The 17,511-nt window shown below is 30.4% G+C and overlaps 2 protein-coding genes across 2 annotated transcripts; one reads left to right on the forward strand and one right to left on the reverse strand.

Moving 5' to 3' along the window:
* The first annotated feature begins 2,348 nt into the window (after positions 1-2,348).
* LOC129893272 (probable methyltransferase At1g27930) lies at positions 2,349-3,409 on the forward strand. Its single transcript, XM_055968781.1, has one exon. It carries the CDS (start codon positions 2,510-2,512, stop codon positions 3,338-3,340), a length of 831 nt encoding a protein of 276 aa, XP_055824756.1. The 5' UTR covers positions 2,349-2,509; the 3' UTR covers positions 3,341-3,409.
* A 7,395-nt stretch (positions 3,410-10,804) lies between these two features.
* LOC129891238 (WAT1-related protein At1g25270-like) lies at positions 10,805-17,084 on the reverse strand. The gene is made up of 7 exons (XM_055966530.1): positions 16,891-17,084; positions 16,623-16,685; positions 15,728-15,844; positions 13,686-13,932; positions 11,706-11,864; positions 11,304-11,455; positions 10,805-11,061 (listed from the first exon to the last, which is right to left on the reverse strand). Exons 1-7 carry the CDS (start codon positions 17,082-17,084, stop codon positions 10,821-10,823), a joined length of 1,173 nt encoding a protein of 390 aa, XP_055822505.1. The 3' UTR covers positions 10,805-10,820.
* Positions 17,085-17,511: the final 427 nt, after the last annotated feature.

Below are 17,511 nucleotides of genomic sequence, written 5' to 3' on the forward strand. Positions count from 1 at the left end.
ACCGAATTGGGTAAGAGTATAGTCCCTACTAAAATTCCATGAACTACATAGCCAATGTAGAAAAGGATTTAACCGTTAAAGTCGGATGTTTTCCTATTTTATTGTCCTAACATGATAGAACTTGATTGATTGTTGGATCCATAATTGATTGATTCATTCATACCCTGGCAAAGTATTGAATGGACATGGCAATAACGTTGGTTTATTATACATCACTGTCTCATAAGTGATAGTTATCGGTTAGAGAAACTCCTAAATTAAGTGGATTGTGCATGGTATGATTGGTTTGATTGAGATTGTAGATGATTGAGTCGAATTGTAAAATATTGCTAAATTCTAATTTGCATATATGTTAGTTGAGTCCTTTGAGTTTATTATTGAGTTGATTGAATACTTGGTTGATTAGTATTGTAGATGATTGAGTCGATTTGTAAAACATTTCTAAATTCTAATTCACATGTCTATTGAGTTGAGTCCTTTGACTTTATTCGTTGAGTTGATGATTGGATTGGATTGGCTAATATGTGATTGGATTGAATCAGATTGTATATGATTGGATTGGATTGGATGGTATGTGATTGGATTGAATCGGATTGTATATGATTGAATTGGATGGTATGTGATTGGATTGAGTCGGATTGTATATGATTGGATTAGATTGGATGGTATGTGATTAGATTGAGTCGGATTGTATATGATTGGATTGGATTGGATGGTATGTGATTGGATTGAATCAGATTGTATATGATTGAATTGGATGGTATGTGATTGGATTGAGTCGGATTGTATATGATTGGATTAGATTAGATGGTATGTGATTAGATTGAGTCGGATTGTATATGATTGGATTGGATTGGATGGTATGTGATTGGATTGAATCAGATTGTATATGATTGAATTGGATGGTATGTGATTGGATTGAGTCAGATTGTATATGATTGGATTAGATTGGATGGTATGTGATTAGATTGAGTCAGATTGTATATAATTGGATTGGATTGGATGGTATGTGATTGAATTGGATTGTATATGATTGGTCTCTGTCTAAACTGCATTCTTACTTTAGACTTATGACACCTTGATTGAGTCTCTCTTATCTTTCTGATTTGAGATATCTGGACTAATTTTATTCTACCTTGATATATGTTTCATTCTGCCATATTATATACTCGTACATTCCACGTACTGACATCCATTTGGACCTGTATCATTTCATGATGCAGAGACAAGTTTAAGAGATCATCAACATGCGCACCATTGAGGATCTGTTCACACTCAATTTATTCGTGAGTCCTCCCCTACATTCGGAGGATACCACTTATATTATTCTTGCGTTGAGTTTAATCTTTTCATTCTGATTTGAGGTAGCCATGAACCTGTCATTGGCACCAATTAGATAGTAGTGATAGAGGCTTCATAGACTAGATAGTGATGGGTCGATGGAGTATTTTATTTCCTTGAATTGTTCTTGTCATACTATTTTAATGACATAGATTGGAGTTCGATTTGTTGGCCCATGACCTTTCTTTCTTAAGTTAGATTATTGATTATGATTGTCCACCTAATTATTTATTTTAAATCTTTCGCTGATTGAATGAATGAACGGATGTGATCAGGCCAAGTGGTTTGTTTGGGAGCCAGTGATGGTTTCTGAGTGCTGGCCACGTCTAGAGTACTCTCCCGGAGAGTGACAGTACTTTTAATCTTTCAATTAAAGTTTTTATTATAATATTTATTAACTTTGTCTTAAAATTGCCAAGTGACTTTTCATTAGCTTGTCACTTGGATTAACCACATTGCAAACTACTCTCATTTATTATTATAGATATAGATATAGACAAGGGACAAAATTTATTTGTAAAAGGAACCTTATCCAAATTTTTATTTCCTAATTCAGACCACCACACCTAACAGTTGGTGATAACTCATATAAAGAAAATCAACTAACAAGAAGTAGATTAAAAGAATTATTGCAAGAAATTAAAAACAAAGGAGGTAAGGCTGATATCGCAAACCAAAAGAAAATTTTAATGTAACAAAATCAAACTTAAGGAGAAGTATATGAAATTATCCTTTATTTTTATTAATTATATTACTCTTATGTTTATTGTATATAATAATTTACAAAGTTGAAAAATTATCTATAATAATGAAAAAGATTTCCGATCCTTTAATCTCTCCTTTCCACAAATTCATTTTATCGTGGAAGACGGACACTTGGATGGTTTGAGAGGCTAAAGTTCCTGAAAACTTGCTTTGTAATAACACAAAAACTTTAGAGTTAGTACATTATACATGATGTGTAATGAGGAAAACACATGGTTTATTTAATTATATGTACATTCAATTTAAAGGAATCAATACAAAGTTAATTTGAAGCGGAAATTGGCAGATATTTAAAGGGTTATTTGCATCCTATTATCTTCCCATGAACATTCATTGTTGAAGCATAATATGCGATGAAGTCTCCCAATTGGCATCAACACTAAATAATTTCACCTACAATAACATGTTGAAATTAGCACTCATATGTTTAACTTGCACAACACTACTTATTTTCATTTTATTTCGAATGTCAAATAATTCCGCCTTCTGCGAAACTCCAGTAGTATTGGGCCTGGGAATCCTCCCGAATGGAAACTCCACGGAGAGTGATGATACAATAATGTTCGAGCATCTCCAAGTCGACGCAATCCTCCACTATGCCACGTCACGGGTGACACCTCAACAAACAATGGACGAGATCAAGATAACATTCGACATTCTCAAATCTCTAACCCCTTGTAATTTCCTAGTATTTGGGCTTGGTCACGACTCATTTATGTGGTCATCCATAAATCCACGAGGAACAACACTATTTCTAGAGGAAGATCCGAAATGGAGCAGGGCAATACTCAAAGACTTGTCGTTCCTCCGTGCCAACACTGTGAGATATCGAACAACGTTATACCAGGCAGAAAAATTAATCGAACATTACTATAAGGAACCGGATTGTTGGGCTACAAAATCGTTTTTACGAGGTAACCATAAATGTAAGTTAGCATTGGACATGTTGTCTGACGAAGTGTACGATAAAGAATGGGATGTAATTATGATAGATGGGCCTAAAGGCTATTTTGATCAAGCACCAGGAAGAATGTCAGCTATTTATTCAGCTGCTGTTATGGCAAGAAATAGAAAAAGACCTGGGGTAACACATATAGTTATGCATGATGTGGATCGTGACGTAGAAAAAGTTTATGCAGAGCTTTTTTTGTGTAGGAAAAATTTGGTCAATGGTGTAGGAAGGCTTTGGCATTTTCAAATTCCTCCATCTGAAAACAACACAGATTTTTGTTAGATCAGTCTGCATTCATTTTAATTTTATTTTTTTGAGTGTTGTGTAATTTATTTTTTCCTTTACAAATTACCTCACTATTTCTTCAAGTTTCAATTTTTTATGGCTTACGTTGGATTTGCAGTTAAAATTGCTTAGTATGAGAAAAGCTTCTATCAAAATAGTTTTTACTATTGAAGAGAAACAATTATTTATGATAATCAATTTACTAGAGAAGTATTTTTTTAATACTCATATTTGATAAACAGTTTATATTTGACTAATCATTTTAAGAAGTGTGTTTGAGAGTAAATTACGAAAAATATTATAATTAAAATTGTTTTACAATTAGTATTATTTAACTAGAGAAATGATTTTGTAAAAATAAGTATGAAAGAAACTAATTAGTCAAAAAATTTTTTATCGATATTACTGTTTAAAAATAATTTTATTTTGGTCAAACACCAACAGTTTATATTTGACTAATCATTTTAAGAAGTGTGTTTGAGAGTAAATTACGAAAAATATTATAATTAAAATTGTTTTACAATTAGTATTATTTAACTAGAGAAATGATTTTGTAAAAATAAGTATGAAAGAAACTAATTAGTCAAAAAAAAATTTATCGATATTACTGTTTAAAAATAATTTTATTTTGGTCAAACACCTCAAGTCTCCGGCAAAAGTGCTTTTGCCCCCAAAATAATAATTTTGACCTTCTAAAAGCGATAAAACAGAGTAAGAGCCCGTTTGGATGATCTTAAAAAAAGTAACTTTTATGTATGAAGTGCTTTTAGAACTTTAAAGTGCTGAAAGTTATTTTTATAAATAAGCAGTTGAGTGTTTGGATGAAAGTGCTTAAATGAAGAAAATTATGTGAATTTTAGTGTTAAAAGAATAAAAATGGTAGTTTGGGAATTTAATTAAAATATAAGGGATATAAAAGTAATTTTCATGGTCAAAGAAAATGACTTTAAGCACTTACAAAAAAAAAGTTAGAAATCCTAACTTTTCATTTTTGACTGACTTTAAGAACTTTCTGACTTAAAGTTAGCATTAGGCAAACACGTTCAAAAGCTGAAAAGGGGCTTTAAGTTGGTTTTGATCCAAACGGGCTCTAAGTACAATGAATCTTCTACCGTGCTAATTGCTCCATTAATTCAGAATGGTAATCTTGATTAATGCCACATGGCTATACAAAATGTTGATGGTTTGATTGTATTTATTATTTGTTTCTTTATATTTTCCTCAAATAGTAACACAACATATTTATTACTATAGTACTGAAGAGTTGACAATTTGACATTTATTTCAATTGCAAAAAAACTAGATAATAAATATAACGATTTTTTTCAAAAAATATACATGTGATATTTGGCTTGCACTTAGCATGGCCCAATATTTTAAAAGTTTGAAATAACTATTAAAAATTGTGTTAAGAGCAAATTACATTATTTTTTTACACTTTTTAAAATTATAAAAATCTCTTAAAATTTATGAATTTCGGATGTATCACTAAACTTTCAGATACATTAGTAAGACATCCGGATATATAGGGGAGGGATGTATTCGAGAGGGGATAGGACATTCTGATACACAAAGAAGGGATATATCCGAGAGGAGAGGGACGTATCCTAGAGGGGAATAGGAATGTATTAGTGAGAAAGGAATGATGTATTTAGGTAATTTTTTCTTAAAAATTACTTGTTTTGACATTTATTAATTTAGAGGAAGAATGACCAATTCACATAAATATTTTTACTAAGCATAGAAAAGAAAGAGTGAATCATCACAAATATATTTTCTACATTAATAAGATTTGTGTAAGAAAAAACATGTTTTTGTAGTAGCCAATGCTTAATAGAAGGTTAGGAACAAATTAGGCAGAACTAGAAGTAGCTTTCAACAACAAAAAACCCTAGCTATCGTATTGAACCTCATCGAGATTTTTTTCAGCAAGAATATTGCCACCATGGCCGCTGGACAATCTCTACCTGAGGTTGTTCATCATCAAACCTTACCAACACCATCACCCATAACCCAACAACAATCACTAAACTATGCAAGAACCTTACGCCCAGTCACTATACCTAAAAATAACATACCTATACCTATGAAGCCTATTTCGTATTTGCATGGACAGTCAATGATAGTATGAGGGGAGGAGGAGGAGGTTGATGAGATAGATAATCTTGAAAGGAAACCTTGATCAATATGCAGTCTTTGAAAAAATTTCATATGAATGGCCAGACATTAAAGAACTTTGTAGTTAATATCTAAGCAGTGTTAAGTTAACTAAAAGGGGAATACAATGTCGAATTATTGCATAAACAATATGTGCTAATTCCTGCTACTCTCTCAGAAGACTATGTCCCAAAAGAGGACTTTCGGACGACTCGTCATAGTCCCAAAAGAGGACTTTATTGTATCCAGAGATGAGTTTGTGTCCCTTATCCTAACAAGGTATTGGACGGTTGTGGCAACGACAACAGTTCATTGTATCATCACGTAGCTCACAAGTGATGGTTGTCAGTTAGAGAAACTTTCCAAGTGTAAAATATTATATTTTTATACACTGAGTTGCATTACTTATTCATATCTTTTAAAGAATTGTCTTATATCTATATGTCACGACCCAAGCCTAGGGCCTAGACGTGACATGGCGGATGAGGAACTCGAAAGTACCTCAATCAAGCCTCTTAGCATTCTTTTAGCCTTTCATAGGTAATGATGATAAATAAATAAGCGGAAATCATAATAGTAAATCTTCAACTTACATATGTCCAACAATAGCTCTAACTATTAGATTTAAGACCATGCGAGCTATTACATGGAATCCAACATAACCCCCTACGTTGGCCGGGAAGACTACTTGCCGGATAGAACTCCGTCAATTTCATTCATTTCTTTAGCTTTAACTTTAAGGGTTTTCATGGATCCATTAGCCTAAGCCTACAAGGGCTCCTATGTTGGCACATAGTTAATGAGACAAGGGATTGCTACTAGGATTCCCTTACTGAATCCCACCTCAATGCCTCATTCGGTGCTAAGTCAATCCCACAGAATAGTTTAATACTTCAAAATATTCATAGCATATAACTTGAGAATTCAAACATCATATTCGGTAGAATAGCTCATTAAAACATTTGATAATTCAAATATGCAAGAATTGTCCTTATTGCATAAATAATCCATCATTCATATCATTTCATCATTCTTTCATTTCATTAGACTCCCTTTTTTATCATAGATATTGCTTTCATAAATATTTATTTAGAGTCAAAGCTTTCAAGTCAAACTTTATTAAAAACATAGTAAAACTAGGTGGGTTCAAATCACTTCAACTTGCAAATATGTATGTAAATAAATATACATAAATACTTTGAAATCCATTAATTAAAAATCATTCTTTAAACAACCCACCATGAATTTCAAGAACCTTTAAATAGATAAATAGAGGAATTACTTGTAAACCATCAATTCATACATATGAAATTATGTTGCATCAAAATAGAGCAATAATCATTAGTTTAACCATGATTCATACTATTAAGTAAAATTAAGAATTACCATAAGAAAATATTATTTGAAATCAAAAGACTTAATTGAAAGAGTTTTTGGACTACATAGGTGGAAGAACCCATGGATAAACACCCACATAACTTAGAGTAGAGCTTAAAGAAAATAAATATAATTTATTATATAATAAAAATAATTTAGACATGAGAGTGGAAGGAATACTCTCATTGAAGCCTTACATACGTGGAATCCGAAGCTTTAGTCGGAACCGAAAGACTTAATGAACACTCTTGAGTCCTAACTTTTGCTCCCCGCCGGAACGTTTTGTGTACTACCCGGAGTATATGAATCACCAGAATAGTATTTCTTCACTACTAAGAACTAAAACTATATTTGAAAATGTGTAAAAAAGTGTATAGAGAGAAGACTTGCTTGAGAAAGCTTGATGAATAAAATGAGGACATAAGGTGGGTATTTATAGGTGGGAAAGAGAGACCTAACAATAAATAAAATAATTATAAAGAAAAATCTAAAAATTTAATGGAATATATTGATGTCATGGATGATGTTAAATGTAGGACAATTTATGTCATGAGTGATGTCAAATGTATCTAGAGCTTTCCATGGTAGGTGAAATGAGTTATCTTTGACAGAATACTCCTTTTCGGAGCTGCGTTTGAACAGGATAAATTCCTTATTAGGATTTGGTGTCTCATAAGAATTGTAGATATAGAAGTCTAGTTTTATGTCGTTCAAGAATAAACCAATTTGGATAATCCTACAGTAAGATATGATTTTTCTTCTATAAACACTCCTTTCCATCACAGCATTCTGTCTTACAATAATTAATTTATTTGACCTACGTAACCTCCGAAACTTAAAATATGGTCTTCACAAGAGTTGTAGGTAAAGCTCTTGTGGTTACTCAAAAATTTGAATCACACAATATGGATATTTCTATGAAAAGTTATGCCCAAAATACAGAGGTTGTATCATATTTAGGCGAGAATTGAAACATCGTATACAACGTTTTTAGGGGATGTTACACTATATTGCATGCTTTATTGAGTTGAGCTATTTTCAGATTTGAGTTCTTGAATTAAGTTGAGTTGAGTATCTTGATGTAAGTTTCTTTTCATCTATTTTACATACCGTACATTTCATGTACTGATGTCATTTGGCGCTGCATCGTTTTATAATGCAGACACAGGTGATAGAGATCCTCTACAGTTCATTGTCGAAGATCAATTTTCTACCCAACTTTGATGAGACCTCTTTGCATCCAGAAGAGCTCTTGAGTCTTTATTTCAGTATTAGTATTACGTTTTGAGGTAGTCATGGGTCCGTCCCGGTACCTATTCAGGATCAGTATTTAGAAGCTTCATAGACTAGTCAGACAACGTTGAGTTTATTCAGTTTTATTCATTTGAGTATGTTTTGAAAACATTGAGTTATATCTCATATATTTAGTTTTGGGTATTGAAGTTTGAAATGAGATAGTCAAGTTTATTTATACTTATTGTGCCCATCTGAGTATATGTTTTTATGAGTTAAGTCTTTCGCTTGTGTGTTAGGCAGACCAAGGATTCGCTTGGGAACCAACATTGGTTTCTGAGTTCTGGTCATGCCTGATATGCCCAAATTTACACTCCAATCAAGAAGTATAAAGCGGTCACTGTCAAATATAGAACCCAATTATGTTGGGATCGAACCCACAGGGAATGCAGAGGAAATAAGTCTACTGGCACTTATATTCAGTTGTAGTCACTATTTTTCGAAAGTAAAAAATGCGTAAAGTAAACTTGGGGTTTGTTTGTTTAATTGAGCATATCCGACATTATGTTCACTACGGAAAGTACAAAGGAAAACTTACTTATTCTAATGCAATTAATCTTTGCTTATAAAGTACACACTTGTCCATTTCTCTTTCTTAGAGTCATTTCCATTCGTGTGAGAGATTGTTGGGTTTCAAAAGGTGTGAGAGTTCTTTACTGTCATTGAGCGGTTCGCTGACATCATGGTTTTAGTTACCGATACACCAGTGAGTAAGGTCGTTCTATCCTGTAAGAATATATTTCATTAATATCGGGTACTTAAGAAAAATCATTTTCTTAAGAAAACACTATGCATTCAATTGACTCGATTTTCTTTCTTGAATTTTTTTTTTTTTTTTTTTTACTGATTTTGAATTTTCTGATTTTGAAATTACTCTTTAAATCTTAGTGTTTCTTACGAAATTTTCCAAAGTCTTTATTCTTAGTGTTTTAGTAATACAGATTAACAACACATTATAGACAATGTCCGTTTTGTAGCACAGATTAGAGACCTCCAAACAAGTGTTGTTATCATCTCGACTCGTGAAGGTTTGAAATTCAAAGCTCCAACTACATCATTCTTATTATTTCAGCTGATCTCAACATTTGTTTTTGTCCCGCCATATAGTAGTAGTTTTTTTAATCGGTACTATAAATATACATGATGTTTGGTTGGGCACTTAGCATTGAGAGCTTGTTTAGATAAGCTTTATTTAAGCATCTTATAAGCTAAAAACTGTTTATTATAAGTTAAAAAAAAAGTTTTTTAGTTTAATATAAGTCTAAAAAAATAATTGAATTTGTTTGACTTAGCTTATCTAAAACTGCTTATAAACTGAAAATTGCTTATAAGCTAATCCAAACGGGCTCTGAGCCTATTATTTTAAAAGCTGAAAGAACAATTTAAAATTACTCTTGTTCTAACATTAATTAATTTGCAAGAAGAATGAGCAATTCACATAAATATTTGTATTAAGGATAGAGGGAACAGAGTAAATCGTCAAAAACACATTTTCCACATTAATAAAATTTTGTGTGAGTAAAGAAAATTGTTTGTGTAGTATCTAATGCTTAATAGAAGGTTAGGAACAAGAGTTAAGTAGAAACTAGAAGTAGCTCTCAACAACGAAAACCCTAGTCATCGTATTGAACATCATCATCGAGAACTTTTCCGGTAAGAATATGGCCATGTCATCATGAGCCCCTGGACAACCTCTACCTGAGGTTGTTCAGCATAAAACCATACACCCAATCACTATTAACCTAAAAACAACATACGTATATCTATGAAGTCTATCTCGTATTTGCATGGAGAGTCAATGATAGTATGGGAGGAGGAGGAGGTTGATCAGATGATCTTGAAGGAAAACCTTCATAAATATGCAGTCTTTGAAAAATTTTCATATGAACGGTCATACATTAAAGAACTTTGTAGTTGACACCTAAGCACTGTGAGCTTAAAGGGAATACAACATCGAATTATTGCGTAAACAATATGTACTAATTCCTGCTACACTTTTTGAAGACTATGTCAATCTACTTTTGAAGCTGGTTTTTTATATCACATATATAAACAGGTCATATCCTATGAGAATCGTGAAATGAAATCCTCTTTTTGATCCAGATGAAGAAACCACAGTGATATATAATAGCATGAATCTCATTTACATGTTACTCTCTTGTTCCTAACTCGAATTATTTAATGAGGATTAATTAACGCCTCAATTTATCACTCCTGAGTCCTGAGCTCAAATCAAAGTAAATTCAAATGAAAACGTACTTAGAAACTGAGTCTTTTTTCTCGAGGAAAGAGAAAAATAATGGTGACATTAAGGGGATATATTAGTGGTGGGTGCTGCTCACTGATTATAGTACTTAATATAGATAAAGTGAAAATAAATATTAGCCTTTAGACTAAAAAAGGACACATGTCAGCAATCTAAATAAGCATTAATATTTATCGGAGCAAAATTCACTCAAGCTAAGCTGAATCCGAATAGACCGATCATATATCCCCTTATCAAAGATATAATAACCCGAAAACAAAGGGAATAAAGCAAACTAAATTAAATCAGAAAGGAAGATAGTGCCAAGACCGACCTTAATTGACTTGTAACTATTATATTCGTTAATGTATATAACTAAAATTCTCATCATGAAAAAGGTAACTTCTAAACCTTTGAATCAAGATTAATAGATTCATTGTCATCCTTTACAACTTGTTGGCTTGATAATTGTTCCATTTCATTCATAGGATGGAAATTTGAAGCAATTCCAATGACATTGTGATCTTCTTGGTCGGATTCTTCATAGTTTGTTGAAGGTGTCAATTTGGAAGTCCTTGTAATTTCTTGTTTCTTCCCCCACAACACCATGTATAATCCACATATTATTATTGATCCTCCTACCACACTAATATTCCAACATATATAAATAAAATAAAGTTAAATTCATAAAAATATTATAAAAAATTTTACTAGAAATTAAATAGTAAAGCAAGTCTAATTATTTGGGGTTTAAAGAGTGGATCGGGTAAATCAATCGAAGTCGATTTGGGGACATCTATCCAAATGAGGGATATTTCTAAATACGTTCATAACTAAGACATGCATAATTCTAAAATAGTAAACTAAATAAATAGTGCAAAAGAATACCTTCCCAAGTGTAATTTTTCGTTGAAAATTAAAGAATCGGCGATGGCAACGCATACAAGCATTAAAGGGCTGAAAATAGACACGAACAATGGACCTCTCATTCTTACACAAAACATCAACAGGATGATTGTTAATCCAGAAGCCACCACGCCCTACAAAGACAAAAAAACAACATTTATATATAAAGTAATATCAATTAAAGTCAAACATCGTCATTTGTCTGAATATATTTTGGCTGCTATAGTGAAATGCTTTATACATGAGAATCGATTCCAAAGGAATGAGACGTTAAAGTGCAATGTTATAATAATTAATAAAATGTTATATAGAGGACGTACTGATAGTATATTATTTTATTATACGGTACTAAAAATTAAAAGCTGTAATGGAAATATAACATACCGCATAAGCTACTACAAGTAGTCTAAGGTTCCATCCTAATTTCCATTGGCTCCAATCTCTTTCAGTAGAAAGGGCAAAAACTCCAGATTGAAGTGCTCCCATAATGGAGATTAAGGCAGTGCTAGAAAAATGACAAGGGTACAACTCACTCATCTTGGCCTAAAAATTGTACATTTTATTATTAGCAAAAATAAGAGGAAATATCAATAGTACTACATCAAATGCCCTAGAATGATCAATGAGACCTGGCATTAGCAATAACTATTTAGAACGTAACAAAAATAAGTGGTTAAAAAAATCGTGAAATTCACTAAATTTGTCCTCTATTAATACAATTTGACTTAAAAGTTAGAAAGGCTTCTACCGTTGAAAAGAATTGGGTCACAGGGAAATTTCGCAAATAACAATTATAATAAACTTAATTAGACTCTTAGTTATAGTTTGCATATTTACGAATTGTAGCTATAGTCTAAGTTGTCTCGTTTGTATAATTCGCGGGTGAGTTTGTATAATTCGCTCTATTTTTGTATAAACTCGAAATAACAAATTTATACAAACACAAATATTTGAACTTTAAACAATTATACAAATTATATTATACAAAATTATATTATTCAAAAACTATACAAATTATATTATACAAATTTCGAACTATACAAACGTGCGAATTATACAAACTCGAACTATAATTGACATTTATAGTGATGAATTATAAATTAGCTAAATTATAACTATGTTAACTAATTAACTATTCGCATAATTTTCCCTATTTTAATTTACTACCACAAATAAAAGATTTAGCAACAATAATATAATTGTTGCTTGACAATAAAAAATATGGGTATTTGTATCCAACACTCTATATAAATGTTGCTAAAGACTTTAGAAACTCAAAATACAATGACATTAACTCAATTACCGCTATAATATTTTTGTGAGAATAAATATTTACTGCTAAAAAAATTATTACTACTTAATGTCTTTTTTGTTACAATGTAAGGGCAATTTTTATTATTTTGTTGATAGTTAAGTCACACATTTATTACTACATGCTCATCTTTATGTAGTCATTTGATATCAGAATTAAAATAAAAATATACTAGTATTAATTAATTCAGATATTAAGCTGTAAAAATATCTAAACCGGAAAAGACTAAATCATCAAGAAAAAATAATAGACTCCTCCAATCCCACCTCAATATACAAATTAGCATCAAGAAGGATAAAATGAACATTATGTTTATTGTGTCTTTACCTAGAACTTCTAATTTAAATTGTATGTAATGACACACTATGTTATTTTAAAATTGTTCACAATGTGCCTATATGACACCTTAAATTGATGAGAAAATTACTACAATTTAACCAAATTGTTTTATAAATGCAACTCACAAGTTGCTGCATAATTATATTTAGAAACTAAATTGGATTAAATATGCTCTTAAAGTAAGCGTATAGGTTCTAATATGCCCTTAAAATATTGAATAGATTTAAATATGCCCTTATTAGTCTTCGGTTAAGTTTAATGTGAAAATAAGGCCATTTTTAGCCCAAATTACACAAATCTCGCTGCTGGTCTTTAAACTTGCAACTGCTAAGTTTAAGATAAGAGCTAATTACATTTATACATACTTTTTTTTCAAATTACAAAAAATCCTGAAATTTAGTAGAATCTGGATATATCCCAAAAACATCATGATGCATTGCGTAAAGTAATGTATCTTACGTCCCGATACATTGCGTAAAGAGATATATCCTAGAATAGGAGAGAGTTGAAATTTTTATAATTTTTTCAATGGTAGAGAATGTTAGAGAATATGATAAAATAAGTTGTGTATTTAGATAATTTTTTCATTATTTTAAAGGTAGAAAATTATTTTTTGGGCTAAACTATTAACTAAAAAAACAAATCTAATAAATTTCACATTTTTTAAAATTGTTTTCTTTAAAAAATTAAGGACAAGTTTATTACATACTTACCTGTAAAATGAGGGATAATGCTGAGGAAAGGCAACAACAAATAGCCAAAATAGGACCCAAAATATGAGCATATGGTTTTTGGTGTTGCTGAGAGGCTGCCATCTGTCCTTTAAAGTCAATTTTGATTGACCAAGTTTTAATTTCAATGCCTTTGTAAAAAGTGAGAAGCATAGCCCCACCTATTCCAATTACTGTTCCCAAAACTTTTGCTTGTCCTGCCCTTGTCTTCCAACCCAACTTCTCCAACCTAATCAAATTATTACAAATTTAGATTTTCATGATGACATTCATATACTCTTAAAAGTTATAGATTTATAATCTAATATTTATCAATTTTTTTAATTAAATTTTCACATAACTTCTATATTCAATTGTAAAAAATTGTGCGCGCCAATTAACTATGCGTACAATCCTCTATTTTAGCACTCTACATGTATATATGTATGTATGCATACGTTTCATCTATAGGATAGTTCATAACCGTACCGTTATATTCTTTTTCCAAGAAAAAAAAATAAGGTATATAAAAAATTAATATCTTTTCCTAAAAAAGAGTTAATATTTCGTCCTAGCTAATTCTTAGTAAAATAGTCTCTCATATAAAAAAATCGGATCGGAATAGTTGTAATTTTGAAATCTTGATGAGTCAACCCACTAGATATTGTATTACCTAAGTTTAGGGATCACAAATTAGTCGTACGGCAACATTTAAAAGAAGTTTTTTGAGAGGAAAAAAATGTGTTTGAAAAGTTTTTTCTTTATTTTATCCAAACACCTAATGGGTCGATTTATTAACAGAAAATCAGTGGTACAAAATCAACCCAAATGCTGACCCTCTCCAAAATTAAAATAGAAAAAATTATTTGAATGAGTATTTTTTAATAAATAATTACTGATTTTAGCAATATTTTTTATTTATTATCATCTATAACAATACGTAGCAATACTATGATAAATCTGATATACATTAAAAGTGAATTATGAATGTAATATAAATGTATTGTGAATATTTTAAAATATATTATGCTTGTTCGATAAGAAATTAAAACAATGTATTATAAATCTATTAAAGTGTGTGATAAATATACTATCTATAAATAAAAATTGTATTATATGTATTTTATAAATTATTCTCTGTAATATATATTTAAAACTGTATTATAAGTGTTCGCCCAAAAAAAATATTATTATTATATATAATAAATATTTACGTACGTTTCCCAATAATATACGTAATGCAAAAAAATTTATTACACAAAATCAAAATAGGAAAGTGGCAAGACATAAGCCCACGAGTTTCTTCTCTCTTCATCTTCCATGAATTTTGAAAAGTTATGATTTTTTAAAGATACGTAATAAGTGTTTCACGAGTGAAAGAAGAGATTCTAGAAAAGCATCCTAAATCAGGATTTGGAGATTTCTTTTTTTTGCAAAAAAAAATATCTAGAAAGCCAAAATTGCTTATATTTTTAAACGAAATGTTTTTTTTCTCAGATTACATTGGGTGTATCTTATTGTTTTTGAAATTACATTGGGCATATGTTGTTTGTAATTTTAAGAGAAGTTGAAAAGAAAAGTTTTCCTTGAGAAACACTTTTGAAATCTTGGCTGATGGCAAATTATTGATCTAATATCGAAAAATTGATTTTCAAACATATTAGTTAAACACAAATTATTATTCTCATTATTAAAAAATTACTATTTTTTCCACTGAATTTTTTACTGAAAAATTGTTCAATAGCTATTTTCACAAATATTTTGATTAAATTGGAGAGAAAAAAAAATATTTTCATTATGAAAAAATTAGGAAATCTCTCACAGTGTCCATGAAAATCTATTTTCCACGAAATATTTTTCTCAGTAAGCTGATTCAATGAAAAATAAATTAAAAAATCATGTTTTATAACATAAATTTCCTACTGATTCGCGGTGGAAAAAAGCCTTTATTTCTATTAGTGTCTCCGAAATAACTTTTTTTCAATATAGCCAAAAGTATACCTTGCGTAAGGGGTCAAATTAATATAGTGAAATTAGAAATATACCTAAAGAATATGGCTACAATGAAAGTGATACCAGGAATCAGATTAAGTACAGCTGTAGCAAAAGTTGCTGAAGTTAGGACTAAACTTGCTGCAAACAAATTTTGTGGCATTGAATACCTGCAAATATATATATAGAAAATAAAATAAATTTAAAGTGCAAATAAACTACTCCGTCTCTATTTACTTGTCTAATATTTCCTAATTTGATTTCTCCTCTACTTGTCAATTTTGACAAATCAAGAAATGACAATTTGTTCTTTCTATTATGCCCTCAATTTATTAACATTGAGTTAATGTTTTTGAAAAATATAGTGAGTAAATATGTTTAAAACTTTATTAATTAATAGGGGTAAAATGATAAACTCACTATATCAATCATTATATTTTTAATAGGTATGTTAAGTCAAAATTTAACAAGTAAAAAGAAACAGAGGGAGTAAATTAGTTAATGGCAGACATGTACTTAATTGAAAGCACTAGTACCAAAATGAATTACAAGAATCTAGTAAATTGCAGAGCTCATAATTAATGGCATCCTTTGACAAAAATCTTTCAAGATATAAGGAATTTAAATTATTTAAAAAAATTAACTTTTAACATTAATATTTCTATTATTAATCTACATAGAATAATAAAATAAAACAAATAATTCACTAATCTATTTTTGTCTAGTCAAATAATATATATATATAAAAAAAAAAAAATTAGTATAACAATATCGTTTATTAAAAAATAATGAACACAATAGTAATGGAGGAGATTCTTTGCTGAAAAAGTCAAGAAGACCATAAAAAGTTTGTTTTTTTAAAAAGAATCAAATTAATATTCAATTTGTGAGTTGTTTTTACATTTGCAGTTAGTTAATTAATTAAATGAAGTGAGTAATGGAACTTACCCGAAGAGTGCAGAAAGAAACGCAAGCAACATTACCATCCATGTCATTTTTGGCCTACTCTTCCTACATATACGAAAGAACAATTAAAACTTTATAGTAGTCATATATAAGAGAACATTTAAAATAAAATATATTTTTATTTTAAAAACAAATAAACAAAAAGTAGAACAAGTAAACATCGCAGCAATTGTTCGACTCCCCACCAAACAGTAACAATATATATAAAATAAAAATCATATGTAAGAAAAGTAGATGAGCTCCGAGTTACCTATCAAAGTAGAGAGCTAAAGGAAGAACAGTAACGGCAGCAAAGAGGAATCGATAAGCAATTAAAATCCTCAAACTCATTCCATCATTTGATTCAAATTTATACATTAAAGTCATTCCTGCATAACCTATTTGAATAAACACCATCATTATAGTTGGCTTTAACCCATGCACTTTGTCACATATCTTCCCCATTATTGTTATTATTATTATTATTTCAATATAGGACTTGTATTTGAACACTATATATAATATAAAGTAGGTACAAAAGAAAAGAAGACAAAGGAGGGATATATAGTTGGGATTTTTTTGTTTGAAAAAACATAAATAGGGGAGTTAATTGTTGAAAGGAAGAGATGTGCCAGATTACAACAATCCACGTGTGGTGAAGTTGCTAGAGACGTCTTTAGTATTTGCATGACAATAACAAAGAAAATAGATGAAAGCTTCAAAGCATTAATTTTGTCTGCACGTCACCGCCTACGTTTTACTCCACTATGTTATGACCCGCCACTTGATCTTGAAGAAGGTAGAAGAATCTAGAGTCTTGGAGAGGTTAGTGGAAGACTCTAGATCCTTATAGAAACTTGTAGAGAAGTCTTGAAAGACTTAGAATTCTCTA

Source organism: Solanum dulcamara, chromosome 6, assembly GCF_947179165.1.
Source record: "Solanum dulcamara chromosome 6, daSolDulc1.2, whole genome shotgun sequence".
Lineage (NCBI taxonomy): Eukaryota > Viridiplantae > Streptophyta > Magnoliopsida > Solanales > Solanaceae > Solanum > Solanum dulcamara.

Bases quoted from the DNA above. Each gene is read 5' to 3' on its own strand.
- LOC129893272 (XM_055968781.1), top strand. From the start codon at position 2,510: ATGTTGAAATTAGCACTCATATGTTTAACTTGCACAACACTACTTATT.
- LOC129891238 (XM_055966530.1), bottom strand. From the start codon at position 17,084: ATGGGGAAGATATGTGACAAAGTGCATGGGTTAAAGCCAACTATAATG. The intron at 11,865-13,685 runs GTAAGTATGTAA...TACAATTTTTAG, and splicing joins CATTATCCCTCATTTTACAG to GCCAAGATGAGTGAGTTGTA. The intron at 11,062-11,303 runs GTATTCTTTTGC...TTGGAATATTAG, and splicing joins GAAAAATTACACTTGGGAAG to TGTGGTAGGAGGATCAATAA.